The 25,260-nt window shown below is 42.6% G+C and overlaps 1 protein-coding gene and 1 long non-coding RNA gene across 4 annotated transcripts in view; one reads left to right on the forward strand and one right to left on the reverse strand.

Annotated features, from left to right (window-relative positions):
- Positions 1-4,407, forward strand: part of LOC148390092 (uncharacterized) — a 35,569-nt gene extending 31,162 nt beyond the window's left edge. The window contains exons 3-5 of the long non-coding RNA XR_015861550.1: positions 3,512-3,649; positions 3,786-3,950; positions 4,029-4,407. This is a non-coding gene — a long non-coding RNA (uncharacterized LOC148390092). The remainder of the gene's footprint in view (positions 1-3,511; positions 3,650-3,785; positions 3,951-4,028) is intronic.
- The window catches only part of megf10 (multiple EGF-like-domains 10), an 88,703-nt gene that overhangs the window by 23,577 nt on the left and 39,866 nt on the right, over positions 1-25,260 (reverse strand). For 2 of the 3 annotated variants that reach the window (XM_088391144.1, XM_088391143.1), the window contains exons 12-14: positions 3,988-4,151; positions 3,783-3,885; positions 3,501-3,647 (exon numbers count right to left, since the gene is read on the reverse strand). In XM_088391144.1, coding sequence (XP_088247270.1) covers positions 3,501-3,647; positions 3,783-3,885; positions 3,988-4,151 — 414 coding nt within the window. The remainder of the gene's footprint in view (positions 1-3,500; positions 3,648-3,782; positions 3,886-3,987; positions 4,152-25,260) is intronic. The other variant, XM_088391145.1, reaches the window with a different exon arrangement.

Below are 25,260 nucleotides of genomic sequence, written 5' to 3' on the forward strand. Positions count from 1 at the left end.
AGATGAGTCGGCATCGAGTATTTGTCTCTGGCCCCTTGCCTGGGAGAGGCACTGATGAGAGGTTTAGTAGATTAGTCTCCTTTAATCGATGGATGGCTGGGTTCTGTAAAAAGCAGGGACTGTATTTTATAGATAACTGGTTCTCCTTCTGGGGCCGCCCCGACCTGCTGAGGAAGGACGGCCTTCATCCTAACCGTGAAGGCGCCTTCACTCTTCCTAGGAATATAGATGACTGTTTGAGCCACTCATGACAGGTCACTTTAGAGCAGGGCGGGGCACAGGTGCCGAGACCACCTGTTAGGATGGGTTTGGAGTCTGTTAAGTTAAAGTTAACTAGCGCTTGGCTAGACTTCCAGCATCCACATAGCTCCTTGTGTAGACTAGAGCGTCACAGTTTGAATAGTGCTACAGTACACGTGAACACACTTTCTCCTGAGGTGGTAGATAAATCCAATCACTCCACCCCGACCGGTATCGCTGAGGAAACGGTGCCTGTTTCAGATAATATTACATGTGTACCAAATATTTACTATCAAATTCCCACGGTCGTATCGTCCCACCACGCTAATAAACATTTGAGAAGTGATGTCAGGCCTAGAGAACACAATCTTACTCGCATTTCGTTTAAAAATCCTTCGATAGATAGATTACACTTAAACTCGGTTTTATGAATATTAGATCGCTTCACACGAAAGCAGTTCTCGTTAATGACCTTATCACGGAACATAATCTAAATGTTTTTGGTCTTTGCGAGAACTGCTGCCGCTTAATGAGGCCTCGCCTCCAAATTTTGTGAGCTCGCACGTGGCGCATCCTCGAAAAAAGTGGGTGTCGCCTTCATCTCAAATTCCGATCTTAGATTTAGGCCTCGTTCGATTAACGTATTTAAAACATTTGAAGTTCTCACTGTCCGATCCACCGCTTTACCGTCATTTTGCTGTTATTTACCGTCCACCCGGGGCTTACTCTGGCTTCCTGGATGAATTTTCAGAATTTGTTACTGATCTAGTGACAAATGTGGATATTATAATAATCATGGGCGATTTCAATCCGTCCATCCATTTTCTATACTGCTTGTCCCCACGGGGGTCACGGGCGTGCTGGAGCCTATCCCAGCAGTCATCGGGCAGTAGGCGGGGGACACCCTGAACCGGTTGCCAGCCGATCGCAGGGCACACAGAGACGAACAACCATCCGCACTCGCACTCACACCTACGGGCAATTTGGAGTGCTCAATTGGCCTACCAAGCACGTTTTTGGAGATGTGGGAGGAAACCGGAATGCCCGGAGAAAACCCACGCGGGCACGGGGAGAACATGCAAACTCCACACAGGGAGGGTCGGAGGTAGAATTGAACCGGCACCCTCCTAACTGTGAGTCGGACGTGCTAACCAGTGTGCTAACCAGTGTGCTAACCAGTGCGCCATCGAGCCACTCTGGCGATTTCAATATCCACATGAATTTACCGTCAGAGCCACTTACTTCGGCGTTTCAGACTTTAACTGATACGTTTGGTTTTACACAAGCCGTACAGGCAGCAACGCATAAGAATGGAAATACCTTAGATCTGGTATTATCCCGAGGACTGGCAACCTCAAATATAACAGTACTGCCATACACTACTGTTTTGTCTGATCATTACTTGACAAAATTTGAAATTTTAGTTCTTTGTCAAAGACAAGAGAGCAATCAGATTTATAGCAGCCAATCGCTCAGTCAAGACCACCGATTACCGGCGCTGACGATCATGCAATAACCCTCTCAAATTTTAAAAGCGTGTCCCTTGAAAGGCTTACACAATTGGTTAGGGCGGCTAAACAAACAACATGTTTACTCGACCCGCTTCCAGCCAAACTATTTAAAAAATTATTTCAAATTGTAGAACCGTCCGTCTTAAATATAATTAATCTGTCTGTCTCCTCTGGGATAGTGCCAACAGCCTTTAAAACCGCTATCGTTAAACCGTTACTTAAGCGACCAAATCTTGACCCGGACTGTCTCAGTAATTATAGGCCAGTTTCAAACCTCCCATTCATAGCAAAACTTCTTGAAAAAGTAGTAGCGCAGCAGTTTATAGATTACATGGTCGCCAATAATCAATATGAATCTTTTCAGTCTGGTTTTAGAGCTAATCATTCCACTGAGACAGCACTTGCTGAAGTGACTAATGATCTCCTCATAGCTATAGATTCACACACACATTCAACACTTCATCGGTATTGTTACTACTCGATCTTAGTGCTGCTTTCGACACTGTAGACTTCGATATTTTATTAAAGCGTCTTAACAGTTGTGTTGGTATTTCAGGGTCAGCACTCGGCTGGTTCTATTCCTATCTATCAGACAGGACGCACCGAGTGGTCCATGGCAATACATCCTCTGAGCTCTATAATGTTACGTGTGGTGTCCCGCAGGGATCGGTACTCGGACCAATTCTATTTAATATTTACATGATTCCACTTGGGGACATAATACGTAAATATAATATTAGTTTTCAATGTTACGCGGACAACACCCAATTATATATGCCGTTATCGATGACAGATCCGCGGGACTGTTCTAATCTTGAGGCGTGCCTTGCGGATATCAAGCAATGGATGTCTCTCAACTTCCTTCGTCTTAACCCAGATAAAACTGAGATGTTAATTGGTCAAGCTTGTTATCAACATTTATTTAAGGAAACCACTATAACTATAGATAACCGTACTATCACTCAGAGCGATACAGTAACTAATCTCGGGGTAATATTTGACCAAACGCTCTCCTTTCAAAAGCACATTAAGAATATAACCAGAATTGCGTTTTTTCAGCTTCGTAATATTGCTAAGATTCGTCCGATCCTCTCGACCGGTGATGCGGAAACTATTATACATGCGTTCAGAACGTCGCGCCTGGACTACTCTAATGCATTATTCTCTGGTCTTCCTAAGTCCAGCATCAAAAGTCTAAAGTTAGTACAAAATGCTGCTGCAAGGCTGCTCTCGCAGACAAGAACATTTGATCACATTACCCCAATATTAGCCAACTTACATTGGCTCCCGGTCCATTTAAGATGTGACTTCAAGGTTCTTCTATTAACCTATAAATCATTGCATGGCTTAGCGCCTTCATATCTCGTCGACCTAGTTGTTCCTTATGTTCCGTCTCGTAACCTTCGTTCGCAAAACGCTAGTCTTTTAGTGACACCGAGGGCCAAGAAAATGTCTGCAGGGTCTAGAGAATTTTCTATTCGGGCTCCAGAGCTTTGGAATGCCCTTACTGGCATCTCTGACCTTAAAGGGATCTGTTTAAGTATCTCCAACTTAGAAGTTCACTGGCATCTCTGACCTTAAAGGAATCTGTTTAAGTATCTCCAACTTAGTGTCATCGTTTTTTCCATGTTAAATGCTGGAATGCTCAGATCGTTACTGTGCTTTCAAAACATCACTACGTGCACAGTGTATTGCTAGTACAGTGTCTGATTTTGAAATAAAGCACTTTATCAAAACATCATCACTTACTTCTCTGACAGGTGCTGCCTCTGTATCCTGGTGCACACTCACATGTCCCTTCATCAGGAGAGCAGGAGGCCCCGTTCTTACAGTTACAGGCTAGGGAGCAGTTTGGGCCCCAGTGGCCCTCTGCACATGCGCTGTCACAGTGGATACCTGTACATACACGTGTCCGCGCACACACACACACACCACACGCATGCACGCACACACACACACACACACACACACATACACGCCTTTGAATTGTGATTTTTCAGTGATGAGAAGACCCCATGCATTTTCCCTTACCAGTCCATCCAGCCAGGCAGTGGCAATACCCAGTGGCGTGATGACATCCGTCAGCATGACTACAATCACATCGCTCTTTACAGTCAAGGCCGTAGGTACCATCCTAGCCAAACGGCAATATTACCCATCACCCATCGGCCCAGTAATAATATCAATATAACAATGCAGGTATGTGAGGAATATTATAATACACAAGATTTTTCACCTGGCATTGCAGGTCACATTTAATTCCTCTCCAACCTGCAGCACAAGTACAGTGACCAGTCACTGCATCACAAGTGCCTTCATTCCCACACAGACAGGTCATGTTACAGCCAAGACCCCACGTACCGCTCGGGCAGTTGATGGAACAATCTACTCCATGCCACCCTGATTGAAAGATTATTATATTCATTATTTACATGAATGACATCATTTCACTATTCCTAAGGAGCAGTGGATACTCAATATTTTGATTGATTGACTGATTGATTGATGTATCTTTATTTTTATTATTTTTATTTTTTCTTTATTATTTAAAACATGGAAAATGGGGAAAAAAATCAATAAAACAATTAACACTTTAAAGCGCCATATCTAGTAAGTCATGAAACAAACAAATAAACAAAAAAAACAACAAACTAAAAAAAATACACAACAAAAAATGCTCGAAAAGGAGTAGGAGGAAGCATAGCTTTTTAGATTCCTACCCCTTTCTCACTTAATCCATTAAACTAATAATTCAACATCTAAATCAATAAAACGGAACACATGTAGACACACTTTCAGACTTATTTTCATTTTTGCTTGCGTGTAATGATTTTGTCTATTTATCTTTTTTCTCATACATGTTAAGAAACCAGTTTTTATAAACTTTTTTTAAGTTTTATGTTTGCACTATTTTTGTGCTCATTTTCGAGACAATTCCACAATTTCACCCCACAGACATTTACACACATACTTTTCATAGTTGTTCTGACTTTTACTCGCTTAAAATTCAGTTCCCCTCCCAAATTATACCCACCCTGCCTTTCCATAAACACATTTTGTATCCCACTTGGAAGAAGGTTATATCTTGCTCTGTACATAATTTGTGCTGTCTTGTGTTTGATCAGACCCTCAAATTTCAAAGTTTGTGTTATTATGAACAGTGTGTTTGTATGTTCCCGATATCCCTTGTTATTGATTATTTTTATTGTTCTTTTCTGTAACGTACACAATGGCTTTAGGTTGGACTTATATGAAATTTTTGAATTTGGGAATTTTGGGAATGTCGAGAATCATTCCGAATGTGGTTTGAATGTGCTGAATGAGGTGAATTTAAAAGGGGAATCACGTAAATGTGAAATGTCGAATCTGCCATTGAGAATGAATGGGGAAAAATTTGTCGTAAATTCGCGAACTTTGCGAAATCGGAAAATTTTCGGAACGAGACAAATGGAAGCGCTCATCTCGTGAATATTTGGAATACGTCAAAAGTGGAACGGAGTGAATCGGATGAATTATGTGGAAGAAGAAGCGGGACAAAAAAGTGGCGGGAATAAAATAGAAGAAGAATAATAACTAGAAAATGCAATTTCTGGAGAAATTGCGTGTGAAGGCGAATACTTTGAATCACTTCTTGGGGAATGATGCCGAATGATGTTGAAATGAGTTGAATTTCTTGAGAAATGTGGAAAATAGAAGTGTACTACAGAATTTTGGTGAATTTGGTTGAATTTCAAATTTGAAAGTTTGGAATTTTTGGTAAGTGGGAGATTGTGGAATAGGTAGGCAAAAGATGAACAGTTGAAAGTTGGAACGGGTTGAAACGGTTAAATAATGTAGAAGTTAGAGCAAATCTTGAATCCCCATAGAGAATGAGTGGGAATTAAAAGAAAAAACAATTGCGCCAAAATTTTTTGAAATTTGGAACAAAACGATAAAAAACGGCTTCAGGAGGTTCACTTTTGGGGTTAAAATGTTGAAACGGGTTCAATCGGACAATAAATGCAAAAGTTAGCGCCTAATGTAGCTATTTAGGGCAGTTAATGTTGAAATAAGGTCACTTCCGGTTTGATTTGGGTCACTTCCGGTCTATTTGGGTCACTTCCGGTTTGATAAGAGGCACTTCCGGTCTAGCTGAGGTCACTTCCGGTTTAATTGGGGTCACTTCCGGTTTAAAAAGGTCACTTCCGGTTTGATTTGGGGTCACTTCCGGTTTACTTGAGGTCACTTCCGGTTCATTTGGGGTCACTTCCGGTTTGATTTGGGTCACTTCCGGTCTATTTGGGTCACTTCCGGTTTGATTAGAGGCACTTCCGGTCTAGCTGAGGTCACTTCCGGTTTATTTGGGGTCACTTCCGGTTTAAAAAGGTCACTTCCGGTTTAAAAAGGCCACTTCCGGTTTAAAAAGGTCACTTCCGGTTTGATTTAGGGTCACTTCCGGTTTACCTGGGGTCACTTACGGTTCATTTGGGGTCACTTCCGGTTTGATTTTGGTCACTTCCGGTCTATTTGAGTCACTTCCGGTTTGAATAGAGGCACTTCCGGTCTAGCTGCCGCACTTCCGGTTTATTTGGGGTCACTTCCGGTTTAAAAAGGTCACTTCCGGTTTAAAAAGGTCACTTCCGGTTTGATTTGGGGTCACTTCCGGTTTACCTGAAGTCACTTCCTGTTTACCTAAGGTCACTTTCGGTTCGAATTGGGGCACTTCCGGTTCATTCTAGGTTCATTGGGAGCACTTCAGGGTCAATCCAAGATGGCCGCCACACTGGAAGTGGGGGTCAAGGGTTGAATTGTGTAAGCATAGTGGAAGTGGGGGTGAAGGGGTGAATATGGTAAGGATGAAGTGACCAAAGTGAATAAAGTTGGAATGGGTTGAATCGGTTGAAAAATGTAGAATTTAGAGTGAAAAAACGAAATTTTGTAGAATTTGGTGTGAATTTCAAAATAAAATTTTGGGAAATTTTGGTAAGTGGGAAGGTGTGGAATAGGTAGGCAAAAGATGAACAGTTGAAAGTTGGAATGGGTTGAATCGGTTGAAAAACGTAGAAGTCAGAGTACAAAAACAAAATTTTGTAGAATTTGGTTGAATTTCAAATTTGAAAATTTTGAATATTTGGTATGTGAGAAGTTGTGGAATAGGCAGGCAAAAGATGAACAGTTGAAAGTTGGAATGGGTTGAATCGGTTGAAAAATGTAGAAATTAGAGTAGAAAAACAAAATTACGAAGAATTTGGTTGAATTTCAAATTTGAAAATTTGGAATTTTTTTGTAAGTGGGAAGTTGTGGAATAGGTAGGCAAAAGATGAACAGTTGGAAGTTGGAACGGGTTGAATCGGTCGAAAAATGTAGAAATTAGAGGTGAAAAACGAAATTTCGTGAAATTTTGTCGGAATTTTTAACGTGAAAACGTGAAATTTTTGAATTTGGGAATTTTGGGAATGTCGAGAATCATTCCGAATGTGGTTTGAATGTGCTGAAGGAGGTGAATTTAAAAGGGGAATGACGTAAATGTGAAATGTCGAATCTGCCATTGAGAATGAATGGGGAAAAATTTATCGTAAATTCGCGAATTTTGCGAAATCGGAAAATTTTCGGAACGAGAAAAATGGAAGCCCTCATCTCGTGAATATTTGGAATACGTCAAAAGTGGAACGGAGTGAATCGGATGAATTATGTGGAAGAAGAAGCGGGACAAAAAAGTGGCGGGAATAAAATAGAAGAATAATAACTAGAAAATGCAATTTCTGGAGAAATTGCGTGTGAAGGCGAATACTTTGAATCACTTCTTGGGGAATGATGCCGAATGATGTTGAAATTAGTTGAATTTCTTGAGAAATGTGGAAAATAGAAGTGTAATACAAAATTTTAGTGAATTTGGTTGAATTTCAAATTTGAAAGTTTGGAATTTTTGGTAAGTGGGAGATTTTGGAATAGGTAGGCAAAAGATGAACAGTTGAAAGTTGGAACGGGTTGAAACGGTTAAATAATGTAGAAGTTAGAGCAAATCTTGAATCCCCATAGAGAATGAGTGGGAATTAAAAGAAAAAACAATTGCGCCAAAATTTTTTGAAATTTGGAACAAAACGATAAAAAACGGCTTCAGGAGGTTCACTTTTGGGGTTAAAATTTTGAAACGGGTTCAATCGGACAATAAATGCAAAAGTTAGCGCCTAATGTAGCTATTTAGGGCAGTTAATGTTGAAATAAGGTCACTTCCGGTTTGATTTAGGTCACTTCCGGTCTATTTGGGTCACTTCCGGTTTGATAAGAGGCACTTCCGGTCTAGCTGAGGTCACTTCCGGTTTATTTGGGGTCACTTCCGGTTTAAAAAGGTCACTCCCGGTTTAAAAAGGTCACTTCCGGTTTGATTTGGGGTCACTTCCGGTTTACTTGAGGTCACTTCCGGTTCATTTGGGGTCACTTCCGGTTTGATTTGGGTCACTTCCGGTCTATTTGGGTCACTTCCGGTTTGATAAGAGGCACTTCCGGTCTAGCTGAGGTCACTTCCGGTTTATTTGGGGTCACTTCCGGTTTAAAAAGGTCACTTCCGGTTTAAAAAGGTCACTTCCGGTTTGATTTTGGGTCACTTCCGGTTTACTTGAGGTCACTTCCGGTTCATTTGGGGTCACTTCCGGTTTGATTTGGGTCACTTCCGGTCTATTTGGGTCACTTCCGGTTTGATAAGAGGCACTTCCGGTCTAGCTGAGGTCACTTCCGGTTTATTTGGGGTCACTTCCGGTTTAAAAAGGTCACTTCCGGTTTAAAAAGGTCACTTCCGGTTTGATTTTGGGTCACTTCCGGTTTACCTGGGGTCACTTCCGGTTCATTTGGGGTCACTTCCGGTTTGATTTGGGTCACTTCCGGTTTGATTTGGGGTCACTTCCGGTTTACCTGAGGTCACTTCCTGTTTACCTAAGGTCACTTCCGGTTCGAATTGGGGCACTTCCGGTTCATTCTAGGTTCATTGGGAGCACTTCAGGGTCAATCCAAGATGGCCGCCACACTGGAAGTGGGGGTCAAGGGTTGAATTGCGTAAGCATAGTGGAAGTGGGGGTGAAGGGGTGAATATGGTAAGGATGAAGTGACCAAAGTGAATAAAGTTGGAATGGGTTGAATCGGTTGAAAAATGTAGAATTTAGAGTGAAAAAACTAAATTTTGTAGAATTTGGTGTGAATTTCAAAATAAAATTTTGGGAAATTTTGGTAAGTGGGAAGGTGTGGAATAGGTAGGCAAAAGATGAACAGTTGAAAGTTGGAATGGGTTGAATCGGTCAAAGAATGTAGAAATTAGAGGTGAAAAACCAAATTTTGTGAAATTTTGTCGAAATTTTTAACGTGAAAACGTGAAATTTTTGAATTTGGGAATTTTGGGAATGTCGAGAATCATTCCGAATGTGGTTTGAATGTGCTGAATGAGGTGAATTTAAAAGGGGAATGACGTAAATGTGAAATGTCGAATCTGCCATTGAGAATGAATGGGGAAAAATTTGTCGTAAATTCGCGAATTTTGCGAAATCGGAAAATTTTCGGAACGAGAAAAATGGAAGCGCTCATCTCGTGAATATTTGGAATACGTCAAAAGTGGAACGGAGTGAATCGGATGAATTATGTGGAAGAAGAAGCGGGACAAAAAAGTGTGGAGAATAAAATATAATAATAATAATAATAATAATAATAGAGAATGGTGTAGAATAACATATGTGTGAAGGCCATCGCCTTCACACAATAACTAGAAAATGCAATTTCTGGAGAAATTGCGTGTGAAGGCGAATACTTTGAATCACTTCTTGGGGAATGATGCCGAATGATGTTGAAATGAGTTGAATTTCTTGAGAAATATGGAAAATAGAAGTGTACTACAGAATTTTGGTGAATTTGGTTGAATTTCAAATTTGAAAGTTTGGAATTTTTGGTAAGTGGGAGATTGTGGAATAGGTAGGCAAAAGATGAACAGTTGAAAGTTGGAACGGGTTGAAACGGTTAAATAATGTAGAAGTTAGAGCAAATCTTGAATCCCCATAGAGAATGAGTGGGAATTAAAAGAAAAAACAATTGCGCCAAAATTTTTTGAAATTTGGAACAAAACGATAAAAAACGGCTTCAGGAGGTTCACTTTTGGGGTTAAAATGTTGAAACGGGTTCAATCGGACAATAAATGCAAAAGTTTGCACCTAATGTAGCTATTTAGGGCAGTTAATGTTGAAATAAGGTCACTTCCGGTTTGATTTGGGTCACTTCCGGTCTATTTGGGTCACTTCCGGTTTGATAAGAGGCACTTCCGGTCTAGCTGAGGTCACTTCCGGTTTATTTGGGGTCACTTCCGGTTTAAAAAGGTCACTTCCGGTTTAAAAAGGTCACTTCCGGTTTGATTTGGGGTCACTTCCGGTTTACTTGAGGTCACTTCCGGTTCATTTGGGGTCACTTCCGGTTTGATTTGGGTCACTTCCGGTTCATTTGGGGTCACTTCCGGTTTGATTTGGGTCACTTCCGGTCTATTTGGGTCACTTCCGGTTTATTTGGGGTCACTTCCGGTTTAAAAAGGTCACTTCCGGTTTAAAAAGGTCACTTCCGGTTTGATTTAGGGTCACTTCCGGTTTACCTGGGGTCACTTCCGGTTCATTTGGGGTCACTTCCGGTTTGATTTGGGTCACTTCCGGTTTGATTTGGGGTCACTTCCGGTTTACCTGAGGTCACTTCCTGTTTACCTAAGGTCACTTCCGGTTCGAATTGGGGCACTTCCGGTTCATTCTAGGTTCATTGGGAGCACTTCAGGGTCAATCCAAGATGGCCGCCACACTGGAAGTGGGGGTCAAGGGTTGAATTGTGTAAGCATAGTGGAAGTGGGGGTGAAGGGGTGAATATGGTAAGGATGAAGTGACCAAAGTGAATAAAGTTGGAATGGGTTGAATCGGTTGAAAAATGTAGAATTTAGAGTGAAAAAATGAAATTTTGTAGAATTTGGTGTGAATTTCAAAATAAAATTTTGGGAAATTTTGGTAAGTGGGAAGGTGTGGAATAGGTAGGCAAAAGATGAACAGTTGAAAGTTGGAATGGGTTGAATCGGTTGAAAAACGTAGAAGTTAGAGTACAAAAACAAAATTTTGTAGAATTTGGTTGAATTTCAAATTTGAAAATTTTGAATATTTGGTATGTGAGAAGTTGTGGAATAGGCAGGCAAAAGATGAACAGTTGAAAGTTGGAATGGGTTGAATCGGTTGAAAAATGTAGAAATTAGAGTAGAAAAACAAAATTACGAAGAATTTGGTTGAATTTCAAATTTGAAAATTTGGAATTTTTTTGTAAGTGGGAAGTTGTGGAATAGGTAGGCAAAAGATGAACAGTTGGAAGTTGGAACGGGTTGAATCGGTCGAAAAATGTAGAAATTAGAGGTGAAAAACGAAATTTCGTGAAATTTTGTCGGAATTTTTAACGTGAAAACGTGAAATTTTTGAATTTGGGAATTTTGGGAATGTCGAGAATCATTCCGAATGTGGTTTGAATGTGCTGAAAGAGGTGAATTTAAAAGGGGAATGACGTAAATGTGAAATGTCGAATCTGCCATTGAGAATGAATGGGGAAAAATTTATCGTAAATTCGCGAATTTTGCGAAATCGGAAAATTTTCGGAACGAGAAAAATGGAAGCCCTCATCTCGTGAATATTTGGAATACGTCAAAAGTGGAACGGAGTGAATCGGATGAATTATGTGGAAGAAGAAGCGGGACAAAAAAGTGGCGGGAATAAAATAGAAGAATAATAATAACTAGAAAATGCAATTTCTGGAGAAATTGCGTGTGAAGGCGAATACTTTGAATCACTTCTTGGGGAATGATGCCGAATGATGTTGAAATGAGTTGAATTTCTTGAGAAATATGGAAAATAGAAGTGTACTACAGAATTTTGGTGAATTTGGTTGAATTTCAAATTTGAAAGTTTGGAATTTTTGGTAAGTGGGAGATTGTGGAATAGGTAGGCAAAAGATGAACAGTTGAAAGTTGGAACGGGTTGAAACGGTTAAATAATGTAGAAGTTAGAGCAAATCTTGAATCCCCATAGAGAATGAGTGGGAATTAAAAGAAAAAACAATTGCGCCAAAATTTTTTGAAATTTGGAACAAAACGATAAAAAACGGCTTCAGGAGGTTCACTTTTGGGGTTAAAATGTTGAAACGGGTTCAATCGGACAATAAATGCAAAAGTTTGCACCTAATGTAGCTATTTAGGGCAGTTAATGTTGAAATAAGGTCACTTCCGGTTTGATTTGGGTCACTTCCGGTCTATTTGGGTCACTTCCGGTTTGATAAGAGGCACTTCCGGTCTAGCTGAGGTCACTTCCGGTTTATTTGGGGTCACTTCCGGTTTAAAAAGGTCACTTCCGGTTTAAAAAGGTCACTTCCGGTTTGATTTGGGGTCACTTCCGGTTTACTTGAGGTCACTTCCGGTTCATTTGGGGTCACTTCCGGTTTGATTTGGGTCACTTCCGGTTCATTTGGGGTCACTTCCGGTTTGATTTGGGTCACTTCCGGTCTATTTGGGTCACTTCCGGTTTATTTGGGGTCACTTCCGGTTTAAAAAGGTAACTTCCGGTTTAAAAAGGTCACTTCCGGTTTGATTTAGGGTCACTTCCGGTTTACCTGGGGTCACTTCCGGTTCATTTGGGGTCACTTCCGGTTTGATTTGGGTCACTTCCGGTTTGATTTGGGGTCACTTCCGGTTTACCTGAGGTCACTTCCTGTTTACCTAAGGTCACTTCCGGTTCGAATTGGGGCACTTCCGGTTCATTCTAGGTTCATTGGGAGCACTTCAGGGTCAATCCAAGATGGCCGCCACACTGGAAGTGGGGGTCAAGGGTTGAATTGTGTAAGCATAGTGGAAGTGGGGGTGAAGGGGTGAATATGGTAAGGATGAAGTGACCAAAGTGAATAAAGTTGGAATGGGTTGAATCGGTTGAAAAATGTAGAATTTAGAGTGAAAAAATGAAATTTTGTAGAATTTGGTGTGAATTTCAAAATAAAATTTTGGGAAATTTTGGTAAGTGGGAAGGTGTGGAATAGGTAGGCAAAAGATGAACAGTTGGAAGTTGGAACGGGTTGAATCGGTCAAAGAATGTAGAAATTAGAGGTGAAAAACCAAATTTTGTGAAATTTTGTCGAAATTTTTAACGTGAAAACGTGAAATTTTTGAATTTGGGAATTTTGGGAATGTCGAGAATCATTCCGAATGGGGTTTGAATGTGCTGAATGAGGTGAATTTAAAAGGGGAATGACGTAAATGTGAAATGTCGAATCTGCCATTGAGAATGAATGGGGAAAAATTTGTCGTAAATTCGCGAATTTTGCGAAATCGGAAAATTTTCGTAACGAGAAAAATGGAAGCGCTCATCTCGTGAATATTTGGAATACGTCAAAAGTGGAACGGAGTGAATCGGATGAATTATGTGGAAGAAGAAGCGGGACAAAAAAGTGGCGGGAATAAAATAGAAGAATAATAATAATAACTAGAATTGCAATTTCTGGAGAAATTGCGTGTGAAGGCGAAGACCTTCGCACTATTGTTATTCTACTTTTTTTGAAATGAAAGACGGGAATAATGAAAAACGGAAATTAATGATGATAAATGATGAATGAAATAAATGGGAAAAATAAGTGGTAAAAATAAAAAGGGATATAAATAATGATAAATGATGATAAATAAAATAAATAGGAAAAATGATGAGTGGGAAAAATAAAATGGTAAATAAATGATAAATTATGAATGAAATAAATGGGAAAATGACGAGAGTTACAAATGAAAAGCGTGAATAATGATAAGCGGGAAGAATAAAAAGGAAATTAAATTATAAAATAAATGGGAAAATGACAAAAGTTACAAATGATAAACGATAAAAATGATAAGCGGGAAGAATATAAAGGAAATCAAATTATTATACAATAAATGGGAAAATGACGAGAGTTACAAATGAAAAGCGTGAATAATGATAAGCGGGAAGAATAAAAAGGAAATTAAATTATTATAAAATAAATGGGAAAATGACAAAAGTTCCAAATGATAAACGATAAAAATGATAAGCGGGAAGAATATAAAGGAAATCAAATTATTATACAATAAATGGCAAAATGACGAGAGTTACAAATGATAAGCATTAAAAATGATAAGCGGGAAGAATAAAAATGAAAATAAATTATTATTAAAATAAATGGTAAAATGACAAGTTACAAATCATAAGCGTTAAAAATATTAAGCAGTGAATAAAAAGGAAAAAAAGCAGTACCCAGAGTTGGAATCGAACTCACGCGGGGAAGAAGCTCGAGTTAACAAGCGCCCGTGTTACCACCTGAGCTAATTTATTTGCTTTTCTGAAGTGGTGTAATTTGCTTAATGTCATGAATGTTCATGTTGAATGCGCCATTAAGAATGAATGCGTAATTTTACACCACAAATGTACTAATTATGCAAAAACGATAAATGTTTATGACGAAAAAAACTGCAGCCAGTGTCGTGTGAGTTTGTGTAATGGTGAGACGCCGGATGTGACACGTGTAAAATTCGAACCCACGCGGGAAAGTGGCTCGTGTTGAAATCGCCATTAAGAATGAATGGGGATTTAAAAGTCACAAATTTGCTAATTACACAAAAACGGCAAATGTTATCAACAAAAAAAATGGTAGCAAGCATGCCATGAATTTTTGGAATGTGTGAAAGTTTGAACGGGGTGAATCGGTTGAAGCATGTAGGACTAGTTAGGTGTCAAAAAAGCGGGCGGAATAAGTTGTTTAATAATAATAATAATAATAATAATAATAATAAAGTAGAATAACAATGTGTGAAGGCCTTCGCCTTCACACAATAATAATAATAATAGAGAATGGTGTAGAATAACATATGTGTGAAGGCCATCGCCTTCACACAACTAGAAAATGCAATTTCTGGAGAAATTGCGTGTGAAGGCGAATACTTTGAATCACTTCTTGGGGAATGATGCCGAATGATGTTGAAATTAGTTGAATTTCTTGAGAAATGTGGAAAATAGAAGTGTACTACAGAATTTTGGTGAATATGGTTGAATTTCAAATTTGAAAGTTTGGAATTTTTGGTAAGTGGGAGATTGTGGAATAGGTAGGCAAAAGATGAACAGTTGAAAGTTGGAACGGGTTGAAACGGTTAAATAATGTAGAAGTTAGAGCAAATCTTGAATCCCCATAGAGAATGAGTGGGAATTAAAAGAAAAAACAATTGCGCCAAAATTTTTTGAAATTTGGAACAAAACGATAAAAAACGGCTTCAGGAGGTTCACTTTTGGGGTTAAAATGTTGAAACGGGTTCAATCGGACAATAAATGCAAAAGTTAGCGCCTAATGTAGCTATTTAGGGCAGTTAATGTTGAAATAAGGTCACTTCCGGTTTGATTTGGGTCACTTCCGGTCTATTTGGGTCACTTCCGGTTTGATAAGAGGCACTTCTGGTCTAGCTGAGGTCACTTCCGGTTTATTTGGGGTCACTTCCGGTTTAAAAAGGTCACTTCCGGTTTAAAAAGGTCACTTCCGGTTTGATTTGGGGTCACTTCCGGTTTACTTGAGGTCACTTCCGGTTCATTTCGGGTCACTTCCGGTTTGATTTGGGTCACTTCCGGTCTGATTAGAGGCACTTCCGGTCTAGCTGAGGTCACTTCCGGTTTATTTGGGGTCACTTCCGGTTTAAAAAGGTCACTTCCGGTTTAAAAAGGTCACTTCCGGTTTGATTTGGGGTCACTTCCGGTTTACCTGAGGTCACTTCCTGTTTACCTAAGGTCACTTCCGGTTCGATTTGGGGCACTTCCGGTTCATTCTAGGTTCATTGGGAGCACTTCAGGGTCAATCCAAGATGGCCGCCACACTGGAAGTGGGGGTCAAGGGTTGAATTTTGTAAGCATAGTGGAAGTGGGGGTGAAGGGGGTGAATATGGTAAGGATGAGGTGACCAAAGTGAATAAAGTTGGAATGGGTTGAATCGGTTGAAAAATGTAGAAATTAGAGTAGAAAAACCAAATTTTGTAGAATTTGGTTGAATTTCAAAATTGAAAATTTGGAAATTTTGGTAAGTGGGAAGGTGTGGAATAGGTAGGCAAAAGATGAACAGTTGAAAGTTGGAATGGGTTGAATCGGTTGAAAAACGTAGAAGTTAGAGTAGAAAAACGAAATTACGAAGAATTTGGTTGAATTTCAAATTTGAAAATTTGGAATTTTTTTGTAAGTGGGAAGTTGTGGAATAGGTAGGCAAAAGATGAACAGTTGGAAGTTGGAACGGGTTGAATCGGTCGAAAAATGTAGAAATTAGAGGTGAAAAACGAAATTTCGTGAAATTTTGTCGGAATTTTTAACGTGAAAACGTGAAATTTTTGAATTTGGGAATTTTTGGAATGTCGAGAATCATTCCGAATGTGGTTTGAATGTGCTGAATGAGGTGAATTTAAAAGGGGAATGACGTAAATGTGAAATGTCGAATCTGCCATTGAGAATGAATGGGGAAAAATTTGTCGTAAATTCGCGAATTTTGCGAAATCGGAAAATTTTCGGAACGAGAAAAATGGAAGCGCTCATCTCGTGAATATTTGGAATACGTCAAAAGTGGAACGGAGTGAATCGGATGAATTATGTGGAAGAAGAAGCGGGACAAAAAAGTGGCGGGAATAAAATATAATAATAATAATAATAGAGAATGGTGTAGAATAACATATGTGTGAAGGCCATCGCCTTCACACAATAACTAGAATTGCAATTTCTGGAGAAATTGCGTGTGAAGGCGAAGACCTTCGCACTATTGTTATTCTACTTTTTTTGAAATGAAAGACGGGAAAAATGAAAAAGGGAAATTAATGATGATAAATGATGATGAATAAAATAAATGGGTAAAATGAGTGTTATAATGATAAGCAGAAAAAATAAAAAGGGAAATAAATGATGATAAATGATGATGAATGAAATTAATGGGAAATATAAATTGGAAAAATAAAAAGGGAAATAAATAATGATAAATGATGATAAATAAAATAAATAGGAAAAATGATAAGTGGGAAAAATAAAAAGGGAAATAAATGATGAAAAAAATAAATGGGAAAATGATGAGAGTTACAAATGATAAGTGTTAAAAATGATAAGCGGGAAAAATAAAAAGGAAATTAAATTATTATAAAATAAATGGGAAAATGACAAAAGTTACAAATGATAAACGATAAAAATGATAAGCGGGAAGAATATAAAGGAAATTAAATTATTATACAATAAATGGGAAAATGACGAGAGTTACAAATGATAAGCGGGAAGAATAAAAAGGAAAATAAATTATTATTAAAATAAATGGTAAAATGACAAGTTACAAATCATAAGCGTTAAAAATATTAAGCAGTGAATAAAAACGAAAAAAGAAGCAGTACCCACAGTTGGAATCGAACTCACGCGGGGAAGCGGCTCGATAATAAGCGCCTTCGCCTTCACACAATAATAATAATAATAAAGTAGAATAACAATGTGTGAAGGCCTTCGCCTTCACACAATAATAAAGTAGAATAACAATGTGTGAAGGCCTTCGCCTTCACACAATAATAATAATAAAGTAGAATAACAATGTGTGAAGGCCTTCGCCTTCACACAATAATAATAATAATAAAGTAGAATAACAATGTGTGAAGGCCTTCGCCTTCACACAATAATAATAATAATAAAGTAGAATAACAATGTGTGAAGGCCTTCGCCTTCACACAATAATAATAAAGTAGAATAACAATGTGTGAAGGCCTTCGCCTTCACACAATAATAATAATAATAATAATAATAATAATAATAATAAAGTAGAATAACAATGTGTGAAGGCCTTCGCCTTCACACAATAATAATAATAATAATAATAATAATAATAAAGTAGAATAACAATGTGTGAAGGCCTTCGCCTTCACACAATAATAATAAAGTAGAATAACAATGTGTGAAGGCCTTCGCCTTCACACAATAAAGAACAGCAATAACAATAGTGTGAAGGTGAAGACCTTCACACTAATAATAATAATAATAATAATAATAAAGGACAGCAATAACAATAGTGTGAAGGCCTTCGCCTTCACACAATAATAATAATAATAAAGTAGAATAACAATGTGTGAAGGCCTTCGCCTTCACACAATAATAATAATAATAAAGTAGAATAACAATGTGTGAAGGCCTTCGCCTTCACACAATAATAATAAAGTAGAATAACAATGTGTGAAGGCCTTCGCCTTCACACAATAATAATAATAATAATAATAATAATAATAAAGTAGAATAACAATGTGTGAAGGCCTTCGCCTTCACACAATAATAATAATAATAATAATAATAATAATAATAATAAAGTAGAATAACAATGTGTGAAGGCCTTCGCCTTCACACAATAATAATAAAGTAGAATAACAATGTGTGAAGGCCTTCGCCTTCACACAATAAAGAACAGCAATAACAATAGTGTGAAGGTGAAGACCTTCACACTAATAATAATAATAATAATAATAATAAAGGACAGCAATAACAATAGTGTGAAGGTCTTCACCTTCACACTAATAATAAAGGACAGCAATAACAATAGTGTGAAGGTCTTCACCTTCACACTAATAACAAATTCTCCAAAATTTTGTTTTTTACTCTAATTTCTACATTTTTCAACCGATTCAACCCATTCCAACTTTTAACTGTTCATCTTTTGCCTACCTATTCCACAACTTCCCAATTACCAAAATTTCCAAACTTTCAAATTTGAAATTGAAACAAATTCTCCAAATATTCATTTTTCAACTCTAAATTCTACATTTTTCAACAGATTCAACCCGTTCAAACTTTCAACTGTTCATCATTTCCCTACGTACTCCACAACTTCCCACTTAGCAAAAATTACAAATTTTCACCACAAATTCTCCAAAATTTCGTTTTTAATTCAAGTAATTCAACTCACTTCAACATCATTCGGCATCATTCCCCAAGAAGTGATTCAAAGTCTTCGCCTTCACACGCAATTTCTCCAGAAATTGCTGTTTCTAGTTTCTATTGTGATTGTTTCCATAAGCTGCTGTAAATTGTCCCCAGCGCAGTAGATGTTTGTGTCATCAGCAGATAATATGCATTTCATTACTTTAAATACATTACATAAGTCAGTGATATAGATTATAAACAGTTTAGGACCAAGGACAGACTCTTGAGCTACTCCACATGTTATGGGCAAAAAATCAGATACATGATTTCCATTTTCTACAAATTGCTGCCTGTTGCTTTAGTAGCTCCTCACCCACTCCAGACCAACCCCTCTGATGGCATATCCCTCCAATTTGTTGTATAGAATGCCATAATTTATTGTGTCAAACGCTTTCTTTGGCTCTATGATGATCCCCATAACTTGTTTTTTATTATCTATGTATGCCATTTGTGATGTTCTCTATAAGATCCATTAGTGCCATTGTTGTTTATCTGTCTTTCCGGAATCCATATTGACTGTCAGCTAAAAGCTTATTTTTTTTCAATGAAGTTGTCTACTTTTTATGTGAACAGTTTTTCAGGGATTTTGGAGAACCGACAGAGTAGAAATACTGGCCTGTAATTCTGTCACGCGCAGGCATCGCTGACATCTCGACCACGCCCCCTTGTCACCGGAATCACCCCCACCCGGCACGGGCTCATTTGGAGCGCTATATCAGCGCAGCCAGCGCAACACTCTCCGTCAGCTTCTCCCTTTGATGTCCGTGTGTGCACTGGTCCAAGTAAGCTTGACTCCCCGAATTATTCCGACTCGATTATTGTCCCGTTGGTCTTGTTCGTCCTGCTCCCCAGTCAGCCGCTACCCTCCTCAGATCACTCCCGTCTGCAATCTGCTGTCGCTAGTGAAGAGTCCCGGCAATCACCCCGGCTCCTGGTCCGCCATCCAGCCATCCCCGCCCAACGAACCCTGCTTCGCCCTTACACCGCTCCAGCCCTCCACCGCTCCCCTTCCCCTTGACAATAAACTCTGTGTCGTCACCGCACTTGGCTTTATTGTCCGTCCGTTACAGTACAAGCTGACCAGCACCATGCAGCCAGCGAGCGACCCAGACGCATTGTCCCGACTGGAGCGGGCTGAGACCGCTGTTAGCAGCCTGTCGTCCGATCTACGGACCCTCCTCTAGATGGGGTAACAACAGCAACAACAGCTGCAGCAACAACAGCAGCGGCAGATCGAGCTGCAACAGCGGGAGATGGCCCGGGTACTTGATACCCTCCAAGACCTGGCAACCCAGCAGGCAGCCCATCATCCGGCCCTGCCCACGCCTGGTTCCTCACACACGGCCCGACCGGCCCCAGAGGCTAGGAGGATCGTGGGCGTGCCGGAGCCCCGCCTTGGCAACATTGAAAAGTTCAGCGGCGATCCCAAGTACATCTGGGCTACTGTTACAAACTGCTGTATCATGTTTGGTTTCCAGCCAGTCACCTTTGCGTCCAAACCAGCCAAGGTGGGATTCGTGTTGTCACCTCACGGGCGAGGCGCGATTGTGGGGATTAGCCGGGTACGAGAGGGGGGCCCCGTTTTGTGACAACTTCGACGACTTCGTGGAGGAATTACTCCGCCTGTTTGACCTGGGCGCCACCGCCGAGGACGCAGCTGAGGAGTTGGCGACGTTGTGCCAGGGAAGCCGCTCGGTAGCCAAATACGCCCTAAAGACGGGATGGTGGCATACGATCGTCCCAAGACCCTGGAGGAAGCGATGGACCTCGCAGCCAGAGTTGATCGCCGGATCCGAACGCGGAGGCGCGAACGTGAGTGGAGATCGCCACGCGCACCACGTCGCCACTTCCCCTCCTCAGGGCAGGAGCCACCGACCGCACCTCCAACCGAGCCGATGGAGCCGGGATGCTCGTCTCCTCCTGGAGGAACGCATCAGACGCTTCATGCAGGGTTTGTGCCTGTTTTGTGGGAAGGAGGGTCATCGTGCTGCCAGATGTCCATCAAAAGGCCAGAGCTCACGCGGCGTCGGGGGATCCACGTGAGCTCGACCGGCACCCATTCTTACAGTACCAACACGTTCACGTTGCAGGCTCGCATTCGGTTTGCTGCGGGTGGCTGCAACGTGACAGCCTTGGTGGACTCCGGAGCGGAAGGCAATATGATGGGTCTTGGGCTGGCCTGTCAATGGGGAGTTAAGCTCCCGTCTCTGAGCCCTCCCATTTCTGCCACTGCCATTGATGGTCGGCTGATCGGCGAGGTAACGTCCATCACGAAACCGATCGGGTTACTCGTTTCCGGTAACCATCACGAAACGATTCAGTTTTTTCTTCTGCTACTCCCAGGGCAGCGGCTCGTTCTGGGGCACCCCTGGCTGTGCCAGCACAACCCTGTGCTGGACTGGGAGGTGGGTATTGTGCGGCAGTGGAGCGATCGCTGCCATCATCAGTGCCTGAAAGCGGCCATCAGCGCGCCCGGAGGAACCTCACTCATCCGAGGCCGGACCTTTCCAAGGTTCCGGCCATCTACCATGAACTCTGAGATGTCTTTTGCAAGACCAAGGCAACCGCTCTTCCTCCTCATCACTCTTACGATTGTGCAATCGACTTGTTACCCAGCACCTCTTCTCCCAAGGGCCACGTCTACTCACTGTCCGCTCCGGAGCGCAAGGCCATGGATGAGTACATCCGGGATTCTCTGGCGGCAGGGATCATCCGGCCCTCCTCCTCCCCTGCAGGAGTGGGATTTTTTTTAGTGGACAAAAAGGATGGCACGCTCCGCCCGTGCATAGACTACCGGGGACTCAATGACGTCACTATTACAAACCATTATCCACTGCCCCTCCTCTCATCCGCCTTTGAGAGCCTCCAGGGCGCCACCATCTGCACTAAATTAGATCTCCGTAATGCATACCACCTGGTGCACATCCGGGAAGGAGACAAGTGGAAGACGGCGTTCAACACCCCGAGCGGGCACTACAAATATTTGGTGGTCCCGTTTGGACTCACCAATGCCCCGGCCGTCTTCCAGGCCCTCATCAATGACGTGCTGAGAGACATGCCAAATCAGTTCGTCTTTGTGTACCTAGACGACATCCTAATTTTCTCCCGCTCTCCCGCCGAACACATCCGCCAGGTGAGGGCGCTGCTGCGCCGTCTCCTCGAGAAGTCTCTGTTCGTGAAGGCGGAGAAATGCGAGTTTCACGTACCCTCGGTCAGGTTCCTCAGCTACGTGATACGAGCGGGAGCCATCGAAATGGATCCCGAGAAAGTGAGGGCAGTCACGTCTTGGCCCGTCCCTGAGACCCGCAGAAAGCTGCAACAATTTTTGGGCTTCGCGAACTTTTATCGCTGCTTCATTCGCGGCTACAGTACAGTGGCTGCTCCTCTCATGGCCCTCACCAGCCCCGCCTCTCGATCATTCAATGAGTTAAAGAAGCGGCTTACCTCCGCCCCAATCCTTCGTGTGCCCGAACCCGAGAGACAATTTGTGATCGAGGTGAACGCCTCAAATGTGGGCGTCGGTGCGGTGCGTTGCCAGCACAGCAGCCAGGACGATCGTCTCCATCCATGCGCCTTCTTCTCTCACCGCTTGTGATCCGCAGAGCGCAACTACGACGTCGGAAATCGGGAACTCCTCGCCGTCAAGCTGGCTTTGGAGGAGTGGAAACATTGGCTAGAGGGCACCACCTTGCCGTTCATTGTCTGGACGGATCATCGTAACATCGTATTTGAGATCGGCAAAGAGACTAAATGCCAGACAAGCTCGGTGGGCCCTGTTCTTTGGCCGTTTTAAATTTTCACTCTCTTACAGACTGGCGTTCTGCAACGCGAAGGCGGACGCCCTGTCTCGTGTATTTGCTGGAGGAGAGGAGGAACATGGCCCGGCTCCCATTATCCTCCCGAGCTCAGTTTGGGTCTCATGGGAGATCGAGCGCCAGGTGGAGGCGGCCTCACGTGGCTAACCTGGTCCCAGGAACTGTCCGGAGGATCGGCTGTTCGTCCCGGAGGATCTGCTGTCATGAGTCCTGCAGTGGGCGCAAAACGTCCGCCTTGCCTGTCCTCCTGGAGCTGCACACACAAGGTACGTGGTGGCCCAGCGCTTCTGGTGGCCCACCTGAAGGGTGGACGTCAGCGATTATGTCCGGGCCTGTCCCATTTGCAACCGCAGTAAGACTTCTAATTGTCCCCCGACCGGGCTGCTCCAACCTTTGCCCATTCCGCGGCGGCCCTGGTCCCACCTGTCCATTAACTTTGTCACAGGGCTTCCGCCCTCGGACAGGAACACGGCGGTACTTACGGTAGTGGACCGCTTCAGTAAGATGGCTTGTTTTATTGCCCAAGCTTCCGTCGGCTAAACAGACCGTGTCAATCCTGTTGCACGAGATCTTCCGTCATCATAGCATCCTGCGGGACATTGTCTCGGACTGCGGTCCGCAATTCGCGGCCGTGTTCTGGAAGGAGTTTTGTCGGCTCCTAGGGTGCACGGCAAGCCTTTCTTCGGGGTTTCACGCACAGACAAATGGACAAGCGGAGCGCCTCAACCAGGAGCTGGGCAAGGCTCTCCGCTGCATGACCGCCAGTGATCAGCACGGGTGGGCCAAGCAGCTGCCATGGAAAGAGTACGCCCACAACACTCTTCACAGCTCGGCAGTAGGACTTTCCCTGTTCCACTGCGTCTTCAGGTACCAGCCGCCCTTGTTCACTCACCAGTAGTGGAGTGCGGGGTGTCCGTCGGCCCTGGCCTGTGTCCGCCGCTGCCATCTGATCTGGGTGAGAGCCCGGTCTTCTCTTCTACGCTATAAGTTTCAGGATACACATGACAGGCGAACAAGCGCTGAATGCCAGCCCGGTATACAAGGCGGGCGAACGAGTGTGGCTCTTGGCGCGGGATTTGCCGCTACGAGCGGAGTCCCGCAAGTTGGCGCCTCGCTTCGTCGGCCCGTTCCCGATCCGCAAGGTAATCAGCCCATCCGCCATCCGTCTGCGCCTTCCGAGTTCCATAAAGGTCCATCCCACTTTTCACGTCTCGTGAGTGAAGCCCGTCTTTGAAAGTCCCTTGGCTTCAGCATGTGTCCCGCCTCCACCCTGGCTCGTCGAGGGAGAGCCGGCCTACACCGTGCGCCCCCTGCTCCGGTCGTGTCAGCGCAGCCGCGGCTTTCAGTACCTGGTGGACTGAGAGGGTTACAACGACGCGCACCGCGCTTGGGTGCCGGCCCGCTGGATTCTCGACCCTTCACTTATTGCGGAGTTTCACCGTCGGCACCACGACCAGCCCGGTCTTTGTCGGGGGCGTCCGAGGCGGTCGGAGGGAAGGGACGGCCCGAGGCGACCTCGCTCCCCAGGCTCGGCGCTTTTGCCTTCCGCACCTGTGGCTTCGGCGCCCGCCGTGGAGTCCGACACAACTACGGAGCATTGAGTTTTTGTCCATTCTTATACTTTTGTATTTCAGCTGATTTATGTCTTTGGGTTTCCAGTAGTTACAGTGAAATACAATAAATAGAGGCAAATGGTCACTGATGCCATTATATAAAAGCCCACTTTCTGTATTGTTTTCCGTACTATTTGTAAATATGTTATCTATTAATGTAGCACAATCAGAAGTAATTCTACTAGGTTTGGTGATTTGGGGGTATAAGCCCATACTATACATTGTATATAAGAAATTTTCTGTCATTTTATGCTTTTTTGGATTTAATATATCTATATTAAAATCCCCACAGATAAACAAAGTCTTCTGCAATGATCTAGATAACATGTTTTCGATCCAGTTTTCAAAAATATCAATACTTGATGCTGGAGTTCTGTATACACAGCTCACAATTATATTTTTAGTTTTTTCCATACAAATCTCCACTGTGATACATTCCACCAGATTATCAACAGCTGATGTCCTACTCTCCACTACCTCATCAAACGTGTGAAGACCTCTGCTAGGTCTGTTAAGATCTGGCCAGAGGGGGCTGACGCTGAGATGGGTCAACGGCTGCAGGACACCGAGTGGAAGAGGTTTGCCACCCAGGCCAACAGGGACTCCGTCATTGATATTGACTCCTACGCCTCCTCTGTTGTGGATCACATCAATTCCATCATTAACAGTGTCACCACCACCAAACGGATTACCATATTTCCAAATCAGAAGCCGTGGATGAACAGCGAGGTCCGTCTACACCTTAAGGCACGTGACACTGCCTTCAGATCTGGGGACAAGCAGGCCTACTGCTCAGCCAGGGCTGTCCTGAATAAGGCAATAAAACAGGCCAAGCACAGCCACAAGCTAAAGGTGGAGGATCATTTCAACAACAACGATCCTAGGCGCATGTGGCAGGGCATCCGGGCCATCTCGGACTACAAACCCTCCATCAACCCCCCCCACTGCAACCAACCCCTCCCCGACGAACTCAACTATCACTATGCCTGCTTCGACAGAGACAATCAGGAGACGGCCACCAGGATTGCCCTCCCTGCTGATCACCAATCCCTCACTCTCTCAACCACTGAAGTGTGCGCGGCACTGAAAAGGACAAATGCACACAAAGCAGCTG

The sequence above is a fragment of the Syngnathus floridae genome, chromosome 12 (assembly GCF_059516105.1).
Source record: "Syngnathus floridae isolate MCC-2025c chromosome 12, RoL_Sflo_1.0, whole genome shotgun sequence".
NCBI classification, from domain to species: Eukaryota; Metazoa; Chordata; class Actinopteri; order Syngnathiformes; family Syngnathidae; genus Syngnathus; species Syngnathus floridae.